The sequence below is a fragment of the Cavia porcellus genome, unplaced genomic scaffold (assembly GCF_034190915.1).
Source record: "Cavia porcellus strain 051 isolate PalLab524CR breed Dunkin Hartley unplaced genomic scaffold, mCavPor4.1 scaffold_25, whole genome shotgun sequence".
Lineage (NCBI taxonomy): Eukaryota > Metazoa > Chordata > Mammalia > Rodentia > Caviidae > Cavia > Cavia porcellus.
The window spans coordinates 25,043,438-25,068,588 of record NW_026947508.1 but is presented as its reverse complement, the minus strand read 5'-3'; the positions used below and the strand labels follow the sequence as shown (position 1 = coordinate 25,068,588).

Below are 25,151 nucleotides of genomic sequence, written 5' to 3'. Positions count from 1 at the left end.
GCGCGCGCCCGGGCCGATGGGACTGTGTCCATAGCGGTCATGTGAGAGGTTTGGGCCGCACACTCCCGGGGGCAGCCATTTTCTTAAGGGCTATCAAGTGTTTGATAACGACCTTCTTCGAGTACAGTACTGAGATGAAAAAAATCTGAAATGTTTCTGAGTCTAGTTATTAACTTTGGGGACGAGGCGAAAAGAAAAAGCCTCGCGATTTAGACCCAGAAGGTGTCCTTCAAATTGTTTTCTTAATCCTTAGGAAAGAACAATTACAGACAAGCACTCTGTAGGGGATGAGCCCTTAACCTTTTAAACATAGACCTAAACAGCACAGTTTAGATGTAATTGATAGGGACAGACAAGCACTCAGAATCGAGTCCTAGTTCTTTAAGGACTTGATGAAAGGGCGGGGCTTATGGCGGTTGTAACGCTGGGCGGAAGTTCGCCAGAAGAAGGGCGGAAGTAGTGTGTTCGGTTCCGCAATCATGGCGCAGGAAGCAGAGGATGTTAGAGATTACAATTTAACTGAGGACCAAAAAGCAATCAAGGCCAAGTATCCTCCAGTCATTCGGAAGTACGAATGTGAGTACATGGATCACTTTTTTCTTCAGATATGGACATGCCCGGCTGCTTACCTGCTACTTTCAATCTGGCCATCTACTTTGCCCCACAGGTGTTTCAGGCATAATCTGGTTGTGCCCTGTGTGCGCCAAGTGTTGTGGAACTTTGTTCTTGTGCCAGGATGTGCTAAGGAAAAAAGCATCTAGCTTGAGAGTTAGGAGGCGTGGCCCTCTACTTTTGCAGTCTCTTCAACTTTTTCCTAGTTTGCCTAATCATATTTTTTCTTTGTGAATTTAATTAGCGCACTAATTGTAAAGATCCCTGTATTTTATTTTTCTTCTTTTTTTCCCGGCACTAGGGATCGCACCCAGAGTCTTCACGTTGAACTACATCCCTCAACCACTGTTTCAGTTTTTTATTTTAATTTTAATTTAATTTAATCTTTTTGAGGCAGGGTCTCACTATGCAGTTCAGGCTGGCCTTGAGCTCACTTTGTAGCCTAGGCTGGTCTCGAACTCACAATGGTCCTCCTGCCTCAGCCTTCCCAGTGCTGGGATTACAGGAGTGAGCCACCACGCCCGGTTTCAGTTTTTTATTTTAAGATAGTTTCCCAAAGGCCCTAAATTACCCAGGCTGAGTGATGTGGTTGCCTCAGCTTTCCATAGGATTACAGGTGTTTGTCACCATGATCTGCTGAGAGTTTTATTTGAAGAATTCTCGAGGTTGTCAGGTGTATCTCTCAACAGTGGGATAGATTGTGACCAGGTTAGGGGAATGGGAAAACTGAGAAAGGGAATTTTGTTGTTCTTATTCATTTTTCCGTCTCCCTCTTGCTCCGCTTTCCTTCCCTTTTTTGGTGTTGGTGATTGAACCCAGGGTTACTCTTCTATTGAGCTACAGAGCTACACTGCCTTGCTGGCCTTGAATTTGCCATTCTCCTCTCATTTTAACCCTCCTGAGTATTTCGAATTACAAGTGTGTGTAGCTTCACGACAGTAATAAAGGGATTTTTAACTTTATGTAATACCTCTATTTTTCATTATTAAAAAACAGTTGGTTTTGCCATTTTTTAGCATAGTGATTAGGCCAGCTACGTTCATTACCTGTCCTCCTATCTCAGTTCCATTATCAGAGGATAAGTAATAATGACTGTAGACTGGAGGTATCCCTCAGAAGGAAAGCACTTGTCACGGGGCTAGGTTCAATCCTCAGCACTGAAGAATTAACAAAGAAAAGATAGAGAACTGTATTTTCTTTTGTGTGTGTATGTGTGTTACTGAAGATTGAGCCCAGGGCCTTTGCACTGAGCTACATTAGCAGCTGTTTTTTACTTTTTGAGGCAGGGTTTTGCTGAGTTGCCCAGGCTGGGCCTGAATTTTTGGTCATTGTGGTTCAGCTTCCCAGAGTGGTGGAATTACAGTTGTATGCCATCAAGTCTGGCTCACAAAGGGCTGGCACTGCAGCTCAATGGTAGTGACACACAAAGGGAGAGGAAAGAATGGGGGAAAAAAGCCAAACATTGCCACTTTTCTAAATTTTGGGCAATGTAAGTCTTTTTCAGGAATTATAGTTGATGTTAGCTAGGAACAGTGGCACACATCTGTAATTCTGAGATGCTGAGGCACAAGTTTTGCCTGGGCAATTAGCAAGATATTCTGTCAAAAATATAATAAAGGCTGGGTGTTGGAGGTGCGTGCCTATAATCCCAGCACTCTGGAGGCTGAAGCAGGAGGATTGTTGCGAGTTGAGACCACCCTGGATTACAACGTGAGCTCAAGACCAGCTTGAACTGCATAGCAAGACCCTGTCTCAAAAGGCAAAAAATAAAATGAAATATAAAAAGAACTGGGTGTGGTGGTGCATGCTTGTAATCCTAGGATTTGGGAGGCCAAGGCAGGAGGATTGCCATGAGTTCAAGGCCAGCCTGTACTATATAATCATACGTTGTCTCAAAACACAAAAAATTTGAAAAAAAAACAAAAGAGACAGGCTGGGGATTTAGCTCAGCGGCATAAGTGCCTGCCTTGCAAGTGGTAGTCATGAGTTGATCTCTGGCACCAAACAAACAAATAAACAAACTAGATACTCTCCAGTCAGTCTATAGAACACTTCTTTCTTTTTTCTTCTTTCCTCCCCGTCCTCCTCCACCTCCTCGTCCATACCATCATAGAACTTGCCAGGCAGGTGTGTATACCTCTGAGCTAAATCCCTGGCTATAGGGCACTTCTGTTTCCTCTTGCCCCTTTCCAGTTAACTCCTGGAAAGGAGCAGGAGGAAACTATAGTTTAAAAACTATAGCAGGAAATGGAAACATACAAATGCAGTCACACATGTAGGTTCCTTTATTTCTGGCTTCATCTGTGTTACAGGTAATACAGCTGGACACTGGTTAAATCAGGTCAGATTTTTTTTTTTTTTTCAATAACTACTGTCAGTAAGAGTTGAGCTCTATTCCAGTTTATATAGTGATAATTGGGTATTTTACAAGGAGAATGAGGCAGGGGCAAGGATGAGGGCTCGGAGGAGTCAGAGAAGTGACAAAGTCTGAAAAGTTGTCAGTGTAAATGCAACTAGGCCAGTTAGGTCTGCCAGCTCCAGTTATGGAAGATAACATTCTGTCTTCTCACAAAAACTGGGAGCTGGAGCTGTTGCTTCCAGATGATTACATTTCAAGGGAATGTCCCTCAGGTCCTTGAGAAAGATACTTCTGAGTTGTAAGAGATATACATTGTATTCAGAATTGTTAGCCCTTTTAAGAACTTGCTTATCTAAGTAAGGGAGGTCAGATATTGAACATCTAGAGCAATGAATTCTGCTTCTGTTGAGGTCTCATGAATTCTGCTTCTGTTGAGGCCTCACTATCTGCATGCCTGGGCCATCCTAGGGATGCAGCCTTACGCTGTCAGAACCATATTAGTTTGGTGAAGTGCTGGAGTTTAGATGAAATTTCATACTAAGAGTTCTGCACTTCTTACTCAGCATGATGATTTGAGGTTCCTGTTAATGCATGTAGAGTAGTTCATGGTTTTTTTTTTTTTATTGCTGAGGAATCTCCCACTGTATACTTATACTGGTTTATCTCTTGTTGATGTGATAGATACTGGGTTTGGTTTGCTTTTTTGTTGTTGTTGTCTTCAAGGTAGAGTTTCACTATGAAGTTCAGGCTGGTCTGAACTACATGGCGAGACCCTGTCTCAAAGAAAAACACCTGTCATTTTCTTAAGTTTATCATCTTTGCTGATCATTGAGGCTCTTAGTGCCTGAAAGTCCTCAATAATATTTCTGAGTGATAAGTTTTCATTTTGAGTGCCACCAGACAATGTGCTGTGGTGCCAAATGTACTAACACAGGAGTCAAGAAAACCTTTATTTCAGTTTCCAGCTTTACCTATAAACAACAATGTAGTCTGGGAAAAAACCACACTCTCTATATCTCAAGTTCCTTTTTGTAATTAAGAACTACATTAAATCTCTAAGAATCACTTCTGACTCTAATATTCCTGTGACGCTAAATGGAAAGAACTGATGGGAGTCACCATAAAAGTGAAAAATAGGCTCTGAAAGTGTTGAAGTAACAGATCCAGTGGAGCATAGTATAGTAGATATTGTGAGAATAAGAAAATGCTAAATATTTATTGTGGAGTTTATTTTCTAAAACTATTTTGTGTTCCTGTAGTCTCAGCACTGTAGGAGGCTGAGGCAGGAGAATTGAGTTTGAGTGCAGCCTGGGTAACTAACTCTGTGACTTAGCAAGATCTTAGCTCAGAATAAAAAATTAAAACAAGAGCTAGGGATGTATCTTTGTGTTAAGCCCCTGGACTTAATCACTAGTACGTTAAAAAATAAATAAAAAATAATAGCGTCCTCTGTGTTCTCCAGACTGGCTTGAGTTCCTGGACTCAAGTGATCTTCTCAGAGCAGCCTAATCATAGTTAGGACTATAGGTATGTGTAGCAGTGCTCAGTTTAGATACTTTTTACAACACCTAAAAAGCCCAGGCCTGGCTACCTTCCAGAAATTGTCATTCATTTAAGTCTAAATCTTTGCAGTAAGAAAAAACAGTGATCATCCGAGTGTGGTGGCTCATGCCGGAAGTCCCCGCAAGCACAGGCTGAGGCAGCTAAACCATAAGTCCTAGGTCATCTAGGCTCCATAGCAAGTTTGAGGCTAGCATGAACTACATAGTGAGACCCTGTCTCAAAAAATTAAAAACCAGAATACCCCAAAACAACAAAAGAAGCCAAGCCCTAACAGCAGTTAACTTTGTGCAGTAAGTAGACAGCAAAAGGTCTGGGCTGCTTCATATTTTCTTGTTCTTTAAGGATGATGTTCTAAATAATGAACTTGAGTTACTTTCCTGTGCTTTTGAGAATCAAGTTTAATAATTTATGTTTTTCCCCTCTCTCCTTCAGATTTGGATCACACAGCAGATGTCCAGTGAGTATAGCTGGACTTTATTCTTTTGAGGCTGTTGTTAAATAGGAAGGCTGAACATTTTAATCTGAGTGTCCCTAGTTTTAATTTTTGATTTTTCTACTTTCATTGCGATTCTTCTATTTTGAACGTGAAAATGATGATTTAAAACTTTTTAGTTACCAGCCAAGCCTGGTGGTACATGCCGGAATTTCCAGTACTCTGGGAGACTGAGGCAGGAGGATCAAAAGTTGGAGGCTAGCCCGGGTAGTCTAGCAAGACTCTCTGTCTAATAAAATAATTGGAAGAGGGGTGGGAATGTAGCTCATTATGAAGGCCCTGAATTCAATCCTCACTACTACAAAAAGAAAAAAAAAGTCTTTAGTTTTGTGTTTATCAAGGTGATTTTATTTGGACTTTCTTGTTGTGTTTTCTCTGTTGCTGTGGATTATGCTACACAAAACAGGTGTATGTTTCTACAGGTTACACGCATGGGGGGAGACTCTGGAGGAGGCGTTTGAGCAGTGTGCCATGGCCATGTTTGCTTACATGACAGACACTGAGACTGTGGAGCCTCTCCAGACGGTAGAGGTAGAAGCCCAAGGTAACCAATTCATTCACAAGGAAAAAGTCATTATATAGATGTTCAGTGTTTTGCATCTTGAGTGTATTTCTACAGTAAGAACAAAATTGATTATGAACTTATTTTTCCTTTTTTCAACTAGCCTAAGAAATTAATTGCATTTTAAAATTGAAACATAGTTTTAGAAACCAGGGTTATTAAGCATTGTACTGTTGTGGCCCTTTTTAATCCTGTGTAGGAGATGACTTGCAGTCTCTTCTGTTTCACTTTTTGGATGAATGGCTTTATAAGTTCAGTGCTGATGAATTCTTCATACCCCGGGTAAGCAACAGTTTTTCTTTTTCACTGAGCAAATGGGTTCTTCATTCTTTTTTTTTTTTTTTTTTGTCTTTTTCCTTTTTATCGGTACTGGGGATCGAATTCACAACTGCCTGCTTGCAAGGCAGGCGCTTATGCCACTGAGCTAAATCCCCAGCCCCCTTCATTCATATTTTAAAGTTGAGGGCAACCCATTTGGCATTCCTCCTGTCTTCAGGAGTTATTCCTATTCGCCAATAAATTTTTCTACTCCTAACCTTTATTGAAAAAAAAGTTGAACAAATGACTTAAAATAGAACATATAATGGCAAATCATTCCATTCAGATTTGTAATATGATAATGATTTGCATAAATTGTAGGCACTTCTTGGTTAACCTGCGATTGCCTGTGTGTATGCATTTTGTACTTAGATCACTCACCTTATCACTGATTAGGATTATATGATAAGGATGTGAGGTGGGTGTGGTGGCACATGCCCCATATTGAAGTACTTGGGAGGCTGAACCAGGAGGATAACAGTCTTGAGTCCAGCCTGGGCTACATAGTGAAGTCCTGTCTCAAAAGAATTGGGGGTATCTGGAAATGCATCAATAGTCTTCATCCACTTTGTTTGTTTGTTTGTTTGTTTTTGTGTGTGTGGTATTGGGTGTCAAATCCTCAGGTGCTGTGCTACTGAGTTACATTTGAGCTCTTTATATTTTTCATTTTGAGACAGGGTACTGCAGAGTTGCTTAGGCAGAACTTCAACTTGTAATCCTCTTGTTCCAGCCTCTCCTGGGATTACAAACATCCATTTTACCATCCCCTGCTTCATCCACACTTTATGTCTTCCCATGTTAGAGCAATGTTTATTTCATCCTTCAGTTTCATTTGATGTTTGGTGAGTCTGTCATTTTGGCCTAAGTTCAACAATTCTACTTTCAGTTTTTCTTAATGCAAGAAAAGGAAAAGCCAGATAGAGATTGCTTGCTGCTGTCAATGTCCAGAGAGAACACCATACCTTCCCAACATTATTGCCTAACACATCTGGCCTTCCCTGCTTCCTTTATTCCTCTGGTCTTTTACCGGCTGTACTATGGAGACTGCTGAGTCACTAATCCAACAGAGCTCATGTGCTTGAAGTATCATATAAAAATAGGCTGAAGGAAAACAAATAATCTAAAGGCAGCTGGGCATGGTGCCGTACACTCGTAATCCCAGCACTCGGGAGGTGAGGCAGGAGGAGCACTGTGAGTATGAGGCCAGCCTGGACTCCATAGAGAATTCAAGATGCGGCTAGAATATACAGCAGGGTCCTGCCTCAAAAACAAATACCAAGGTGATGAGAGTAGTAAACAGCCTCTCTGAGTGTTGCTGTCCAGACAGTGGAAAATAGCAACATGAGGACGACAAGAAGGAGGGAAGTGGGGCCCCTGGATCTAAGAAGTACCTGAAGCATGAATCAAAGCCCACAGAGAGAGTGAAGAGAGAAATTTCAGTGAAAAAGAAGGACAGAACTCACTGCATGAGAGTAGCATTTCAGACCTGCAAACACATGGTGACTGCCTGTGTCCCCAGAAGCCTCCACAGAAAGATGCAGCACCGGAGTGGAGCAGTGGATGTGAAGGACTAGGCTAGCTGGTGACGAGTGCTAAGGGCTCAGTCCTCCCATACAGGAGAGAGCGCTTGCTGGGAGCCATCTTCAAGAGGGGCTGACTGAGCTCAGAATTCAGAGTGGCTGCTAGCTCCATCTAGTGGCTCCCAGATAGACCCGGCCCACATAAGTTGCACTGAGGGTTGCAGGCCGGATGAGTCTAGTCTCTGCTAGAAGGTGCAGGCTCCCTGAGATTATCCACTATCCTGCCAAAAAGCTACTTATTGCTGGCTTCTTGGGATAAATTAACACAGATGGAGATCCTGTCTCTGCATGTTGACTACCAGTGACAGCAGAGACAAACCTGGAAGCAGACTTTTTTCTCTCCTGCTTGTTGTTGTAGGTTTTTTCCCTATCATTGATCTTTTTATGTGGCTGAATGTGGTTTATAGCCTCTTTGGGTTGGTTCTTTTTTTTTTTTCTTCTATCTCTTTCCCTCCAGTTTTCTACACCAGTTTCCAAAGCTAGCGTGATTCCCTTGGTCCTCCAACCTTACTTCTAATGTCTTACTCTCCTTTTACCTTTATATTTTTTCCCTAGCTCCTTTTAAATTTTAACCCCTGAAGAGAAAATTGACATATTAAGGACTTATATATTGCATATAATTTTCTAGTCAGCTTTAAATTTTGTTATATAACCACAGATCTAGATCATATAGTTAAAGTTAGCAAATTAATGATTACCTCAACTTGTCGTTTTCTACACTGTGATTGATGTTACTGTTTTGTGTTGTTGTTTTGATACTAAAGATTGAACTCACGACATTGCACTTACCAGACAGGCGCTTACACCACTGAGCTAAATATCCAGCCCCTCTACTGTTATTGTTGATGGTATGACTTTAGCCAAAAGTGGCATAATTGTTCTAAAGAGCTATTTTTCCTAGTATTCCATGACTAAGATTGATTAAGGGTAATGGGAAATACTGTGGCACAGGGCCAAAGAAGCAAGGGCTGGGCCACCAGGCAGCAATTTCTCATCCCACGAAGTGAAGACATAGGATCTTACAGATGCAGAACCCAAAAAACAGTTACAATTGGAAGATACCTTCAAGTAGTCATTTCCTAAGGGTTCTAAATACTAGAAATAAAGCAATCCACCATAGTCAACTTACATGCATAACTCCAGAAATTAAACTAAAAAAAGAAAAGAAAATGAGAAGACACTTAAACAAGATGCAACCCCAGACATAACAGTTCACCAAAGGCAAACTGAGGGGGCAGTGAGGTAAGAATCTGAAAGCTACCCACCTGGCCTCTCTGAAGTTATAACAATGAAGTAATTGAATGAAGCTCTAGAAAAAATCAAGTAGAAAATAATTACTCATAACTGCAGAGATGGTAATCCACAATAAAAACCATGTTTAGTGACTCTAGAGCAGATGCACACACAAATAGAGGATCCTAAGAAAATTATGGAAGTCATAAACATTCAGTTTAGGAAAGAAATGGAATCCATCAGGCAGACTCAAGCTGACACCCAGGAGAATAGAAATCCATTGAAAGTATCCACAGCAGGTTAAACCAGTGCAAGGACAGGACCTCTGATACAGATGATAGGCTTGCAGTTAGCAATTATAAAAAGAAAGATTTTTTTTAAATAGCAAGGGACCATGGGAAATCAATCCAGCACCTGGTAGACAGTGTAGAGAAAAATAAGGTTGTTTGGTTTTTTTGTTTTTTTTTTTTATCGGTACCAGGGATCAAACTCACGACCGCACACTTTCTTTTTTTCTTTTTTTTTTGTCTTTTTCCTTTTTCATCGGTACAGGGGATCGAACTCACGACTGCCTGCTTGCAAGGCAGGTGCTTATGCCGCTGAGCTAAATCCCAAGCCCCGAATTTTTGTGTCAATTTCACCCATTGGCAATCTTTTTTTTTTTTTTTCTTTTTCCTTTTTATCGGTACCAGGGATTGAACTCATGACTGCCTGCTTTACAAGGCAGGCTCTTATGCTGCTGAGCTAAATCCCCAGCCCAACCGCACACTTTCAAGGCAGGCACTTATGCCGCTGAGCTAAATCCCCAGCCCCCGAGAAAAATAAGTTGATTGGGGTCAATGAAAAAGGAGATAGCACAAATTATACATACACGGGGGCTTGGGATTTAGCTCAGCGGCATAAGCGCCTGCCTTGCAAGCAGGCAGTTGTGAGTTCGATCCCCAGTACCGATAAAAAACGAAAAAGACAAAAAAAAAAAAAAATTATACACACACAAATAACTTCACAGACATCATTAGGAAAAAAATTTGACATACAGATAAGTGAAACATATAAACTCCAATTAGCCATGATAAAATAAAAATCTACACTCAGTCATATAATCAAGATTCCAAAAATTCAACCCAAAAATAAAATCTTAAAAGCTTTTAGAGAGAACAAACAATTCACCTATAAAGGAAAGCCCATCAGAATCACAGCTGATTTCTCAGCAGAAACCCTAAAGTCAAGGAAAGCTTGCAGAGAAGTATTTCATATTCTAAAGGAAAACAAACTTCAACCCAGATTTGTGTAACCTACAAAACTCTCAAAACTGATGGAGAAATAAGATATCTCCAAAAGAAAATTGTAATACAAGAGATTTTAGAAAATTAAACATATTTGCTTAAAAATTCCATCACATAAACCTTAACAAAAGGGGGTAGTTAGGATACTATATGTCCAGTAGTACCTGTGGCTGGCCACATCCTGCCTACCTGCCCCCTCCTTAATCAGCATCCATGTTGGAAATATTCTCTCCTCCACAAGGTGAGGTCATACCAGTGAGGCACAACTGTATAAGTGTCCTGGATGCCAGGCGTAAGAAGCCAAGCCCATTGCAGAGGCTAAGGCTTTGTTTCTAGGATGATAAGGGCCCTGCCTCTGGGCTCCATTCATGAGTGTTCAGCAACTTCTGGTGACAAACATGCCATTCACTGTCATGTATGTTGTCCTCTGTCCTCTGTCCTAAAGTGGGTATCTGTGTCTTCATTGATGGTAAAGGGACCCAAAAGAGATGGTTTGGACAGGAAGCCATTGGCCCCCAGGCAGGACAGGGAAGCATGCAGTAAGAAAAGGGATCTGGCATAGTCCACAGGGCAGCTCAGCCCTCTTGAAGGAAACCTGAACCCTTTTCATTTTTTCTTTTCTTTTGGAATAAGCTATAATAATTTTGTTAAAATCTGGTTGAAATAAACCTCATTACAGTGACAAAAGAAAGTGTTGACATTTTATACATTTTTTAAAAAGATATTTCCTTGACAAAGAACATTTGAGAAAATTTACAGTCATCAAAGGAGCATTCTAAAATGTTTCAAAGGATATTTTAGAAAGAGATAAAGACTACAACTGCATGAACCCCAACAGAAGGAGTCCACCAGGCTACACAAACAATTAAAATGGAAGAGAAAAAAAGTGGGGAGCAGGAAACAGGACAGTAGCAGGAAACAGAACAACAGGAAAATAACATGACAAGGATAAATTAGTATGTATCAGTTATAACCATTAATGTTAAGGGTCTCAATTTACCAATCAAAAGACACAGACTGGCAGAATGGATCAAGAAGCAATATCCAACAATATGCTCCATACAAGAAACATTAATTCAAAAAGGAATTCACAGACTAAAAGTCAAAGAATGAAAAACAATACTGCATGGGTCAGAAATTGAGAAAAAAGTAATGGTGGCTATTTTATTTGCAAAGTGAATTTTAAGAGAGGTTACTATAGTCTTGTAAAGAGACCAACTTCATTGCTCTAGAGATAACAGCCATAAATACATATGCAACAAATACCAATGAACCCAGCTGTATAAAACAAGTATTAAAGGACACGAAAAAAATCAAATAAGCCTTAATACAATTGTATTGGGTGACCTCAGTATTCCACTAACACAACTAGACAAAAGACAATGAAATATTAGAACTGAACCAAACTTTGAACAAATGGACTTAGTAGATGTCTACAGAGTATTCCACCAAACAACGTCAGACTACAAATTCTCAGCTGCACAGAGGACATACTCCAAAATAGAGCACATAATAGCTCATAGAACATGATTAAATAAATGCAAAAGAATTGATATACCTTTGCATTTACTTAAGCATGTTCTAGGCATTGTACTGTGCATAACATCAGATCAGAGTGCAATGAAATTGGAAATCTATGACAAACCACAAGAACTTCATAAACAGATGGAAATTAAATAGCACCCTCCTGAATGGCCAGTGGGTCACAGATGAAATTAAACAAGAAATTATTTTCTACCATTAAATGATAATGATCATACAACATAGTAGAATTCATGGGAAACAGTGAAAGCAGTCCTAAGAGGGAAATTTATAGCAGTGAATAACTGTATCAGGAAAACCGAACAAGCACACAAACAATTTAATGGTGAACCTCAAACTTCTAGAAAAAGAAGAGTAGGCTAAGCCAAAAGCTCATATGAGGGAGGAAATTGTAAAGAGCAGAGCAGAAATTAACATGTTGGAGACTTAAGAAAAAAATAAAAAGAGCCAAAGAATCGAGTTGATTCTTTGAAAGATTAAATAAAATCCTCATCCAGCCTTATCAAAAAAGGAAAGAAAAGACTCACATCCATGCAGTAAGTATTGAAAAGGGTGAAATCACCATGGACCCTGTAGAAATCCAGGTCATCTGTACCTACTTTGAAAACATTCTAATAAGATGGAAATTGCAGAAGATATGCACAGATTACCAAAGCTGAATCAAGAACATATAAAAATCCTAAATCAATATCAATGAAATTGAAGATTTAATTAAAAACCTACCAACAAAGAAAATCCCAGACCCTAATGAATTCACTGCTGAATTCAAAAAAAGTTTAGAGAGATGCTCGCTTTGGCAGCACATATACTAACATTGAAATGATACAGAGAAAATTAGTGTGGTCCCTGCACAAGGATAACACACAAATTCATGAAGTGTTCCATATTTTTAACAGTATGTATAGTGTATAAGATAGATGATCATATTACTAAATTTCTGTTAGATTGTTGAACAGAAGGGTTTATATTGTCATTGTTTGAGGGTCTAGCCACTTTTTGCTTTGATTTTGTAACAACTATTTTTAAGATGACATGTAATGTATCAGCTAGTGATTTTATGATGTTAATTTTTTGAATTCTGTATTCTACCTTTTTTTCTATTTTGTTTTCTTTAAATAAAATTTCAAGAAGAAAATTTAGGATCTAACACCACTACTTCTCAAACTCTTATAAAATTGAAAGGAAAATAATACTCCCAACTTCATTGCTAGAAGCAAGCATTACCCTGATACCAAAGCCTGAGAAGGACCCAGCTAAGAAAGAATTACAGGCCAATTTTCTTAATGAACATAGATGTAAAAATCCTCAATAAAATAGTGGCAAACAATGCGGCAAATCATCAAGAAGATTATATACCATTGCCAACTGGGATTTATCTCATGGATACAAGGATGGTTTAATGTATGCAAAGCCATAAATGTAATATACCCTATTAACAGAGCCCAGGACAAAAGTTATAGGATCATTTCAGTAGATGCAAAAAAAAGCTTTTGACAAAGTCCAGCACACATTCATGGTAAAAGCTCTGCAGGAAAATTGGAATAGATGGTCTGTATGACAATCTCATAAAAGCCGTCTATGACAGACGAACAGCCAACATCATATTAAATGGACAAAATTGAAAGCTCTTTCTCTAAAATCAGAAACAAGCCAGGGATTTAGCTCAGTGGCATAAGTTCTTGCCTGGCAAGCTCTAGGTCATGAGTTTGAGCCCCATTACAAAAAAAAAAAAAAAAAAAAAAAAAATCAGGAACAAGATGAGGATGTTCTCCTCGTTAGTATAGTGGTGAGAAAAAAAAAAAAAATGAGGATGTCCACTGTCTCCATTCTTATTCAACATAGTCCTAGAAAATTTGGTCAGAAAAATTAGTCAAGAAAAAAACAAACAAAAGGGAGCTGGGCGTGGTAGCTCATGCCTGTAATCCCAGCATTTGGGAGGCTGAGGTGGGAGAATTGTGATTTCCAGACCAGCCTGGGCTACAAAGTGAGCTCAAGGCCAGCCTGAACTGCATAGCGAGCCCCCATCTCCAAAAAAAAAAAAAAAAGAAAGAAAGAAAGAAATAAAAGGAATAACAATAGGAAAGGAAGAAGTAAATTACCATTTGTGGACAACATGGTACTCTACATAGAAAACCTCAAAAACTTCACCAAAAGACTGCTAGACTTAATAAGCAAATTTAGTAGTGTAGCTGGACAAAGTCAACACTCAATAGCCTTCCTATACATAAATTTAAAATATTCACTGAGAGAGAAATTAGGGAAACGCCTTTCACCATAACATCCAAAAAAAAAAGTAGGAATCTAATGAAGGATGCAAAAGACCTCTATACTAGAAACTATAAAACTCTGAAAAAGGAGATTGAAGAGAATATCAGAAAATCAAGATACCCTTTTCTTTTGGGTAGGAAGCCTCCATATAGTGAAAATGTCTTGGAAATGTCATTTCCAAAACTGTTATACAGATTTAATGAAATTCCAATAAAATTTCTAATAGCATATCTCACAGAATAAAATGAATTTGGAACCAGAAGCAAAGGCAGTTCTGTGCCACAAAGACAAGGCAGGGGTATCACAATCCCTGACTTGAAATTATATGACGAAGCTACTGTGATAAAAACAGCATGGTACTGGGAAAAAGAAAACTAGACCTAAAGCTCAATGGAACAGATTAGAAAATGCAGAAACAACTCCAGTCATATTAAGCCACCTTATCTTTGACAAAGGTGCCAATCACATTCACTAGAACAAAGACAGCCTCTAATAATTGGTGCTGGAAAAACTGACTCTGCATATGCCAGAGATTAAAATTGGTCCCATATCTTTCATCATGCACTGAACTAAATTTGGGTGCATTAAAGATCTGAATATTAAACATTCAATCTGCTGGAAGATAGAATAGGTAAAACTCTTGAAGACATTGGTATAGGCAAAATCTTTATGAATAAAACTCCAGTTGCACAAGTACTATCACAAAGAATCAACAACTGTGATATCATCTTATTAAAAAGTTTTTGTACAGCAAGAGAAACCAGCAACAAAATGAACAGATAACCCACAATGTGGGAATAAATGTTTGCCAGCTGTTCCTCAGACAAAGGATTACTATCAAAAACATACAAAGAATTCAAAAAAGTCAGACCTTCCAAAATAAAGACCCAATAAAAAATGGGTGTCTGAGATGAATACTTTTTTTTTTTTGTCTTTTTCCTTTTTATCGGTACCGGGGATCGAATCATGACTGCCTGCTTCCAAGGCAGGCGCTTATGCCGCTGAGCTAAACCTCCAGCCCCGATGAATACATTTTTCAGATGAAGAAATACAAATAGCAAATAATTATATGAAGAAATGTTCAACATCACTGGTCTTTTGAGAGCTGCAAAGTAAAACATTCTATCTCACTATAGAAACAATAGCTCTCATCAAGAAATCAAGCAATAACATGCCTACGTGACTATGGGGAAAAGAACACTTCTCCATTGTTGGTGGGAATATAGACTTGTGCAACCACCTTGGAAATCAGTGCGGCGATGTCAGTGACCACCAATTTACAATTGCTAATTTTGCATACTTCCCTATGGGATGAAATGAAAGTTTGGGATTATCAATATATCCTATTTGAGATTTCCCATCCACTTTTTACCATATGATCATCTATGACCTCTTGTGTCATCTCAGGATTATACTCCAGGACAAGATCCTTAACATAAGATCATTGAGGCCCGCTTAAATATAAGTCTTCTGCCAGTTGTAATCCCTTGTTAGCCCCACCCATTACTGTATACACCTAATAAATAGTGGCTGGCTGGGGAGTGGAAGGGGACCCATCTGGAGACATTGACTTCCGAGCCATTGATGTAATACTATACTTGTCTCTTATTTTTCTCACTGTACTCTTTAAGACAGACAATTGGGAAAGAAAGAAAGAAAGAAAAAAAAAACCAGACAATAGGGATTCTTGGCCAGGCTCCCAATATGGAGATTACTCAGAAAACTTGGTTTAGAGGTCCCATTTGACTCACCTATTCCCCTTATCTTCCAGAAGAGTATCTTCCTGAAGAATTAGTAACATCACACCACAGTGATATATGTGCAACCACGTTAATAGCCACACAATTTGTAATCGCTACATTTAGGAAACAACCTAAATGCCCATCAACTGAGAAATGGGTAAAAAAGATGTGACTTTTTATACAATAAAATATTATTAAGCTATAAAGAATAAATTGAAGACTTTTATAAATAAATGGATCTAACTCAAGACCATACTCATAAGTAAATAACCAGATGTAGATGTGCAAACATAATTGTCTCCCTAGTATGAGAAGCTGAAAGAGTAAATAAGATCCAAAATGTAAAATAGATATTGTGAAATGGGGAGAAACTGTTCAAAGGGAGAGAAAAACTGGGATGAGGAAGAAGGGAGAAGGAAAAGAAAAAAAATATATAAATGTTGATAGTTAAGATAGTTTTTATTTTCATAAATTAACCCATTTATGACACGCTTGGAATGTCTCAAATAGAGGTTCTACTGGTCTTTCAATACTTTTAGTGTTAGACTGATGGCTGACTTGACTGTTGCCATGTAAGTAGTATTGTAGGTTCAGACACCACCAGCCCACTGTTCTCATGCAGGAACCACAGTGCCAGATCCCTACAGCTGGTCTTTTCATCTTCATCTTGCCCTAGAAGGAGAGGTGCTGGCTGTTTCAATTTTCTTCACCATTTTCTGGAGTGAGGCACCACAGTGTGTACAATATTTACCAACAGTGCTGACCATGTTGGTGCGTTGTCATGCTGATGCAGGAGTCCAGCAGAGCAAGTCCAGAGAGCAGTTAAGACAGTTACATTACTAATTTCTCTTAGTTCATTGAAAAGAAAGGTTTATTGTCTGGACAGTGAAGTGCCCATATCTTATACTCTGAGTAACTAACTTGAAAATAACAGTACACAATGTATTAAGCATTGTTATCCTCCCGTTACCTTGTTTTGAAGGGTTTTTTTTTTTTTTTTTTCTCTCTTTTTAAAATAAAATCCACAGGGTATAAAGACAAACAAAAAAACCTGAGTCTGGCTATGTAGTACAAGGTGGCCTTGAACTTGATATATAACCTTACAATTTAAGATCATCTTGCCTTAGCCTCCCTAATATTGGGATTACAGGTATGTGCCATCACATCCAGCTATACTGTATATTTTTCATGAATATGTAAGAAAAACACTATTGGCGCTGGGGATTTAGCTCAGCGGCATAAGCCCCTGCCTTGCAAGCAGGCAGTCGTGAGTTCGATCCCTGGTACCGATAAAAATGAAAAAGACAAAAAAAAAAAGAAAATCTCTATTTCCTTAGCTTTTTGTTCTGCTTTAATCAACACGTAAATTTTGTTAGTTTCAGACAAATTGCATGTTATTTCCTAGGAGAAGTGACAACCTAGCCATGTTTTAGTAAATGGTTTAATGTGAATTTTTTTAAATAAAACTTTTTTTTCTCTTTAGGAAGTGAAAGTACTTAGTATTGATCAAAGAAATTTCAAATTACGTTCAATTGGGTAAGTTAAAACTCTTCAAATAGCAAAACAGATTTTAAAGTTGTATTCCTCGCTGAACTCCATGTAGAAAGACAGTTAACATTTCTGAAGTCAGAGGATTGTTTGCATTTGGCTGGGCCTTACAGATTGAGCTTTATGAGATGCCAAGGTATGAGGATCACTTGAGCTTTGGAGGACCCAACGCTAGTCAGAATAAGATTGACTCTGGTTGTTAAACCCAATTCTTGCAGGTCGTGGTGGTGCAGGTCTGTTAACCTAGCACTCTGGGAGGCTGAGGCCATAGGATCGAAAGTTCCAGTGCTGGGCCATTTAATGACTTAGCAAGATACAGTCTCAAATAGGAATAAAAATATGCCTGGGGCTATAGCTCAGTAAGAGTTCTTGGTTCCATCTCCAGCACTAATCCACACACAGACACACACAACCTGCTTCCCAATTTGTTGATTTTAAGAAGGAAGACAAAGAAATACAGCTATGTAACTGCTAAATGGCATAGCATAGAGCCAAGTTTTATAGGAAAAACCGATCGAACTCACGACTGCCTGTTTGCAAGGCAGGTGCTTATGCCGCTGAGCTAAATCCCCAGCCCCAAAGGTAATTCTTTTTTTTTTTTTTGTCTTTTTTTTTTTTTTCATTTTTATCGGTACCAGGAATCGAACTCACGACCGCCTGCTTGCAAGGCAGGTGCTTATGCCGCTGAGCTAAATCCCCAGCCCCGTAATTCTTTCTGTATAAATTATGCCTTTCTTTTCCTTCCAGAGTTAAAAATACCGATTAGGTCACTTTGACTAAACTTGTTTCTTTAACCACTTAATTAAATATTTTAGGTTTTATTTATTTACTTATTTATTAGTTGTTTTGTTTTTGTTTGTGGTCTGGGAATCCAACTCAGGACTTTGCCTTTGCCAGGCATGCACTGTGCCACGAAGCTATATCCCTGGCCCTATTTATTAGGGTTTTTTTAGACAAGGTTCTCATTATGCAGTTGCTTTGAACTATGTAGCCCCGGCTGGCTTTCCTACTTGCAGTGGCCTTCCTGCGTCAGCCTCCTGAATTCTAGGCTTATAGGCATTGGGTCACCATACCAGGCTTTTTTTTTTTTCCCTTGAAAACTTAATTAGGTAAAGAAAATAGACTTTTGTAGAGGTGCTTAGCTAAGAGTGATTGAACAAAATTGGAATTTTTTTTTCTGCTGTACTGGGGACTGAACCTAGGGCCTTTGTGCTTTTGTGCTGAGCTACTGCTAAGAACTTTTTTTGTTTTTGTTTTTTTAAAGATAGCATCTCACTAGGTTACTAAATTGCCCAGGCTGAGCTAGAACTTGTGGCCCCTCTGCTCTTTCTACTATTACATGCTTTGATGGTTATTTGGCACATTAGTTTCAAAGAGAGAGAAAAAAACATTCTCCCTAGAAAAAGACAGGTTCCAGGGCTTTCTTTATATAGGTTGTGGACATTTGGGAAAAACGTACAGACCAAGCTCAAACCATGTTGGCAGAATATAGTATTTTATGTTTGTGCTACACAACCTGCTTTCTTCTTGGGAGATCTTACTAAATTGGTTCTGTAACTTTGAGCACAGTAAATAGTTTAAACCTGGTCCTCTATTATGAAATCGTACTGATTCAGCAGTGTTTACTGAGCAGCTCATTGTGTGGGCACTTGTTCTTGAAGGAGCAACTGTCCACATGCCTGGGGATTTAGCTCAGCGGCATAAGCACCTGCCTGGCAAGCTCATGGAGTTCGATCCCTGGTGCCAAAAAAAACCTGTCCACCTTGGGAGAAACTGATGTCCACTGAACCTAAGTACCTTCCATACCAGTATCTGCTAAACAACAGAAGTGCGATTTCATTGTCCTGTGCTTCCCATCTCTCCAGCTTTTTAATATCTGAAACACATTTCTAAGGCTGTTTTAAGATATATCCCCAGTACCACACACAAAGTATAATATTAAGTATATCAGACAGACAACCTTAGATATCATATCCAGGCTGGGCATGGTGGCAGACACCTGTAACCCCAGCCCTCTGGGGGCTGAAGTAGAAGGGTCGTTGGAAGTTCAGTACCAGCGTGGACTCCAAAGTGAGTGCAAGGCCAGCCTGAACTGCATAGGGAGACCCTGTCTCAAAAAGACAGTAAGTCAATAAGAGCAACTATAACATTATAGACATATTAATCTTTTTTTTTTTTCTTATCAAGGTGGGGAGAAGAATTTTCACTTTCTAAGCATCCTCAGGTATGTTTTAAAGTCTAACCCTTGAAAACACTTTATGCTTCCTCATGGTAGAGTGTGTGTATTTGACAGTACACTTCAATTAGTTCTGATAATTAGTGTGAAGTGATGTTTTTCTTAAATTTCTCTGACTTACCTGGATGCAATAAAGTGCTGTGATTTCAAGTTTAATTTGGTGAGTAGGAATCAGCATTGGACTCTAGAGCCAGGGATGTTACAGATTATTGTGCATTGAAAAATATCCTTTTGCCTTGGCTGGGCATGGTGGTGCCCTCTTGTAATCCTAGCACTCAGGAGGCCAAGACAGGAGAATCATTTGCAAGTTCAAGACTACCCTGGGCTACAATGTGAGACCTTGGCCAGCCTGAACTGCATAGAGAGACCATCTGAAAAAGAGAGAAACAAAACAAAAAAATACCTTTGCCTTTTTGAGTCTTGGTTTCTTCTACAGTGAAGATGTAGGACTAGACATTTCTCTGAAATACTCTCTGCCTCCAGTACTTTTCTGGATCCTGTATGTGCCAACCTGTATGGCCTTCTGTAATAACTAAATCTGTAGGAACAAGGGTTGGCAAAGTTTTTCTGTAAAAAACCAAATAGTTGTAAGATTGTGTCCAAGAGCATTGGAAGACCAATTACTTCATCAGCCATAGGTAATACATAGATTAGTGGTTGTGTTTTCCTAGAGCACTATTCATGGACGCTGAAGTTTGAATTTTATAACATTTTCAACTGTCACAATTCATTTTGTTTTTTCTGAGACAGAGTTTTGCTATGTAGGTGACACTGGAGATCCTCCTGAGTGCTGGAATTACAGGCATGCAGTGTCTTGCCTGTCTCCCAATACAAATAATCTTATTTTTCCAGTACTAGGGATTGAACTCAGGGTTATTGCATTGAGCTACATTCCCAATCCTTTTATATTTTGAGATATAGTCTTGCTAAATTGTTGTCTAGGCTGGGTGCCTAGACACCCATGAGCCTCCTTGCACAGCTTCCCAGAGTGCTGGGATTACAGGTGTGCAACACTATTCCCTGCTACTCCTTTTATCCAGGCTGGTCTCAAATTGACAGCAATTCCCCTGCTTCAGAATCCCAACTGCTGGAATTACAGGTATGCACCAACATGCCTGGCTGCTTCTTAGTTTTTGAATAAATGATCAAGTAAAACAAAAATCTGGTACTTGTAATATTTCCTGGTTTAAAAATATCTTTCTGGCTTTGATGTTGTCCTTATCTTCTCTCCACTAATCTGTATCCCATTCATTCATTACTTCATACATACATTCAGTAAATACTTTGCTAGACATTATTGTAGGTATGTTAGGTAAAGGTAACAGGACAAATTAAGATCATTGCCCTCATTGAACTTAAAAGTTTAGTGAGAAGAGAGCCAAACATGTAAACAAGTAAAGGTTATAATTTTAGTTCATAAATAATATAGTAGTGCCATTAGGGCAAGATAAGAATTGTTGGATCTGGGTACACCTGTCATTCCAGAGCTATGGGACAGGCTAATGTAGGAGGACTGCAAGTTCAAACCCAGCCTGGGCAAATTACTGAGACTCTGTATCAAAAAGCAGAGTGTGTGTATGTGGAGAAGGGGCAAGTTGTTGCTGGGGATCTAGCTCACTGGGAATGTGCTGGGTTCAGTCCCCAGTACTGCAAAAATGAATGAATGAAATAAAAATTGGGATTGGGAAAGGGTGGTTAGAAAAGACATGCCTGTGAACTGGGTGTGGTAGCACACATCTGTCTGTAATCCCAGCATTTGAGTGGCTGAGGCAGGAGGATTGCCACAAGTTTGAGGCCAGCCTGGTACATAGTTGAGTTTAGGGCCAGTTTCTACATAGCAAGACCCTGTCTAAAAAAAAAAAAGTCAAAGACAAACAAAAAAAGACATATTTGCAGAAGTGACTATTGAGTGCATCAAGGACAGTGCGGCTAGAGCTGAGGTTGCAGGGGAGAATAGTGGAACCAGCTGTGCAGATGGAGCTGCAGCCTGCTATGGCAGAGCATAGTTTTCTTAGCTTGTGAGGGGAGGCCAGAGCAGCATTTTAATCATAGGAGCTATTTATCATCCACTTTTTTTTTGGGGGGGAAGGGGGATTGAACTCAAAACCTTGTGCTTGCCAGGCAGGTGCTGTGTTGCTGAGCTATATCTCTGGTCCCTTGTAGGAGCTATTTGAGGTGATTGTTTTGTTTTCTTTCTTTTTTTTTAAAAAAGAGGATAAAACCCACCAAAATAAACCAGTATAAGTGATACAGGACTTCAAATCCTTACAAAATCAAAATAGTTACCATAATGCCTTTGGTTGGCTTCAAAATGGCTGCAGATACCGTCAGACATAATAAAAATTGAACAGAAACAATAAAAACAAAACAGTGAGTGCCATAAAAGACTTCAAAACAAGGCAATAGTAAACCCAAAATGGCTACCATAATATGTCTTGCTGTCTTTTAAATAGCTGCTGATGCCATCAGATTTAACATGATCAGACAAAACAAGATAATAAAACCCATTGCAACAAAACAATGACAATGATATAGCTTCCAAGTGGGAATCACTGCTTGGTGAGGTCTGGTTCTCTCCCTCTGCAGTCTGCAATGGCGCTGACTTACAGAGTAAGGCTTGGGTCTGGCTGTCCCCACTGGCAGTGCCCCATGCTTGGCACTGGTTTCTCAGGGATCACCGCCTTGTGAGGCCTAGTCCCTTCTCCCCACCACAGTCTGTGAATGGCTCTGTCTCATAGAGAGGCTTGGATCTCTTGTTTTCTTTTTTTGGTAGAGGGTTTTGCTACATAGCCCAAGCTATCCTGGGACTACTGATCCTCCTGGCTCAGCCTCCCAAGTGCTGGAATTATGGTAGGCTTGATTTAAGTTCTTAAATGACAACGAATAAGTCATAAAGTGGTGAGAATGGAAGCAATAAAACCATTTTAGGCAGTTTTTACCACAAAGCAGTTGGCCAGGCATGTTTGTAATCACATCTCACCTATAATCCTTGTACTTGAGAGGGTGAGCAGGAACATCATTGCTGAGAGCTTTCCTGCTGGGGTGAAATCAAAGCCTGGTTAAGAGTTTTGTCTCCTAACTAGTTCAGCATTCTTTCTTCTTTATAGAAGCTGGTTCCATTTTTATGAGATCTGCATATAGTACTGGATTAATTTGATAATTGATTCATGTGGGTTTCTAGTTTTTCCAGTAATTGTAATTTCTTATTTCTGCTAGTTTTTGCTAAAGTTAATGATTCTTATTCTAATGTCTTCCTATGTGTTTTTTCTCTAACCCTAACTTTAGGGAACAGAAGTCAAAGCAATAACATATTCAGCAATGCAAGTCTATAATGAAGAAAAACCAGAAGTTTTTGTGATCATTGACATTTAAAGGCCGAGAATATAAAGCTCAGTGGCACAGCACCTGCTTGGCAAGTGTGAGGTCATAAGTTCGATTTTGGTACCCAAAAGAAAGAAGAGACTTTGATGAAGACCTGTTTTTATTTTTCCTCTTGAAAAGGTATAATTTCATTTCTCTAATATCTTTTGACAAGTGGAAATTTACAGAACAGAAATTTTTAACTTAAAGCGTGACTTTCACAAGTAGAAAATCAGCTAGGCATGGTGGCAAATGCCTGTAATCCCAGCTACTCTGAGGACTGAGGAGAGAGTATCAAAAGTTTGAGGCAACCTTGGCAACTTAGCAAGACCTTGTCTCAAAATAAAAAATCAAAAGATCGCCGGCTGGACATGGTGGAGCACCCCTGTAATCCCAGCATTTGGAGACTGAATTACAGGCTGACCGGAACTACATAGCAAGACTGTCTCAACATAAATAAAGTAAAATAAAATAGCCTCTGTGATACAGTATCCCTGGGTTCTAACCACAATAGTGGGGAAGAAAAAAAATAAATGGAAAATCAGAGGATTAGCCTTCGTCTGTGTTCCTTAGGTATTCACGTTGTGGCCCCTCCTTAGCTCCGTGCTTTGGCAAGCAGGTGCCTCAAGTCCTTCCAGTGCAATGCAGACCCTCCCTCTAGCTGGTCCCAGGAGAGAGCACTGGTATAGGCAGCAGTTGGGAAGTTTCCGGAATCCAGTTTGAAAACCAAAGAATAAATTGAGAAAATACATTTCTATAGTTAGAATTTTACTTTTCTTCCAAAGTGACTAAGACATATTTTCTGTATGTAAAGTGAAATTCTGCTTTAGATTGCTGTGTGGCACAGCTATCTTATATTCCAATTGCTTTTCTTTTCTTTTGGTACCAGGGATCATACCCACAGCCTCGCACTTGCAAGGCAGGTACTTATGATGCTGAGCTAAACCCCCAGCCCCCAATTGTTTTTCTTCCTTGTGCTACTGGCTAGTTGGTTTTCTTAGGACTTATTAGAAGACTTCTCTAGGAAAGATCTTTGTTTTCTCGGGTGTGTGTGCGTGCGTGTGTGTGTGTGTGTGGCTAGTTGGTTTTCTTAGGACTTATTAGAAGACTTCTCTAGGAAAGATCTTTGTTTTCTCGTGTGTGTGTGTGTGTGTGTGTGTGTGTGTGTGTGTGTGTCCATGCAGTTCAGGCTGGCTTTGGGCTCACTTTGTAAACTACGTTGGTCTTGACTCACAATGAGCCTTCTGCCTCAGCCTCCCAAGTGCTGGGATTACAGAGTACACCATCACACTTGGCTTTCTCTTACTTTTTTGATTAATGATGATGACACATTCCTGTTGATACAACACCTTAGAAGTGGAGCCTTCTAGTCTTTTTTTTTTCCCCCTTTTTCTTTCTTTTTTCAGTGCGAGAGCTCAAAACCAGGGCCTCACATCCTAGGCAAGTACTCTAGTATCGAACTCCAGCCCCTAAATATTTCAAAACTTTTTTTTTTTTTCTGGTACTGGGGATCCAACTCAGGACCTGTGCTTGCAAGGCAGGCTCTTATGCTGCTGAGGCAAATTCCCAGCCCACTATCCAAACTTTTTAAAGTAAGTGACAGTGAAACTGCTTTAGGTTTGATTTGCAGCTTTAGTTTTTTTTTTTTTGTCTTTTGTCTTTTTTGAAACAGGATCTCGCTGTGCAGTTCAGGCTGGCCTTGAGCTCACTTTGTAGCCCAGGGTGGTCTCAAACTCGCAATGATCCTCCCATCTCAGCCTCCTGAGTACTGGGATTACAGGCGTGAGCCACCACGCCTGGCTGCAGTTTGAGTCTTGATCGAGGTATTCTTTCCTGTGATCAAAAAGTTTACAAAATTGGGATTTATTCTTTTTTTTTTTTTTTTTTTTTGGTGTTGGAGATTGAACTCTCAACCTCATGCGTGCCAGGCAGGCACTTAAGCCACTGAACTAAATCCCCACCCCTATTCACAGGGCTCTTAAGACAGCCACTGAGTGGTGCCACATATTGTAGTTTGCTGAATTTGAACTAGGTAAAAGGAAGGGATTAACTATGTGCTTTCTAAGTGTTGTCTGAACATGGTATTTTTCTTAGGATCTCACCATGCAGTTCAGATTGCACTTGAACTCACCTTGTAGACCAGGCTGACCTTGAACTCAAGAGATTCTTATGCCTCAGCCTCCTGAGTGCTGGAATTATAGGAATATGCCACCATGCCTGGCCAACAATTACAATTTTAAAGTTCTATTTTGCCATGCAGGTTACATTTCCTTTCCCGGAAGCTGAGAAGAGTAGGTTACCTGAAGTTCATAGTGATTTTTGAAAGTGTAGTTCATAAAAATGACTAGGACTTTCCCATTGTCTCTGATAATTACTCTTAACAGGACAAATGCTAATTTATTTAGTAAAATGTGGAGGGCCATCTGGACAACTCTCCTTGAATAAAGAG

At 39.5% G+C, this 25,151-nt stretch overlaps 1 protein-coding gene and 1 non-coding gene across 4 annotated transcripts; both read left to right on the top strand.

The window, feature by feature from the left end:
• The first annotated feature begins 45 nt into the window (after positions 1-45).
• Positions 46-23,248, top strand: Zbtb8os (zinc finger and BTB domain containing 8 opposite strand). 3 transcript variants are annotated; one of them, XM_063235993.1, is made up of 8 exons: positions 46-576; positions 4,967-4,991; positions 5,450-5,571; positions 5,789-5,871; positions 17,042-17,094; positions 19,294-19,330; positions 22,116-22,192; positions 22,628-23,248. In XM_063235993.1, the coding sequence occupies exons 1-8, from the start codon at positions 480-482 to the stop codon at positions 22,647-22,649; spliced, it is 516 nt and encodes a 171-aa protein (XP_063092063.1). In that variant the 5' UTR covers positions 46-479; the 3' UTR covers positions 22,650-23,248. The 3 variants fall into 3 exon arrangements, with proteins under 3 accessions (XP_063092063.1, XP_023421408.1, XP_003471126.2); XM_003471078.5 differs by lacking the exon at positions 22,116-22,192 and having other exon boundaries at positions 84-576; XM_023565640.2 differs by lacking the exons at positions 17,042-17,094; positions 19,294-19,330; positions 22,116-22,192 and having other exon boundaries at positions 58-576.
• Positions 12,333-12,439, top strand: LOC134473098 (U6 spliceosomal RNA). The gene has a single exon (XR_010043212.1). It is a non-coding gene; the product is annotated as a U6 spliceosomal RNA (small nuclear RNA).
• Positions 23,249-25,151: the final 1,903 nt, after the last annotated feature.

Coding starts and splice junctions, on each gene's coding strand:
- Zbtb8os (XM_063235993.1), top strand. CDS start 480: ATGGCGCAGGAAGCAGAGGATGTTAGAGATTACAATTTAACTGAGGAC. Junction 5,872..17,041: donor ATGAATTCTTCATACCCCGG/GTAAGCAACAGT, acceptor TTTTCTCTTTAG/GAAGTGAAAGTACTTAGTAT. Junction 17,095..19,293: donor TTCAAATTACGTTCAATTGG/GTAAGTTAAAAC, acceptor TTTCTTATCAAG/GTGGGGAGAAGAATTTTCAC.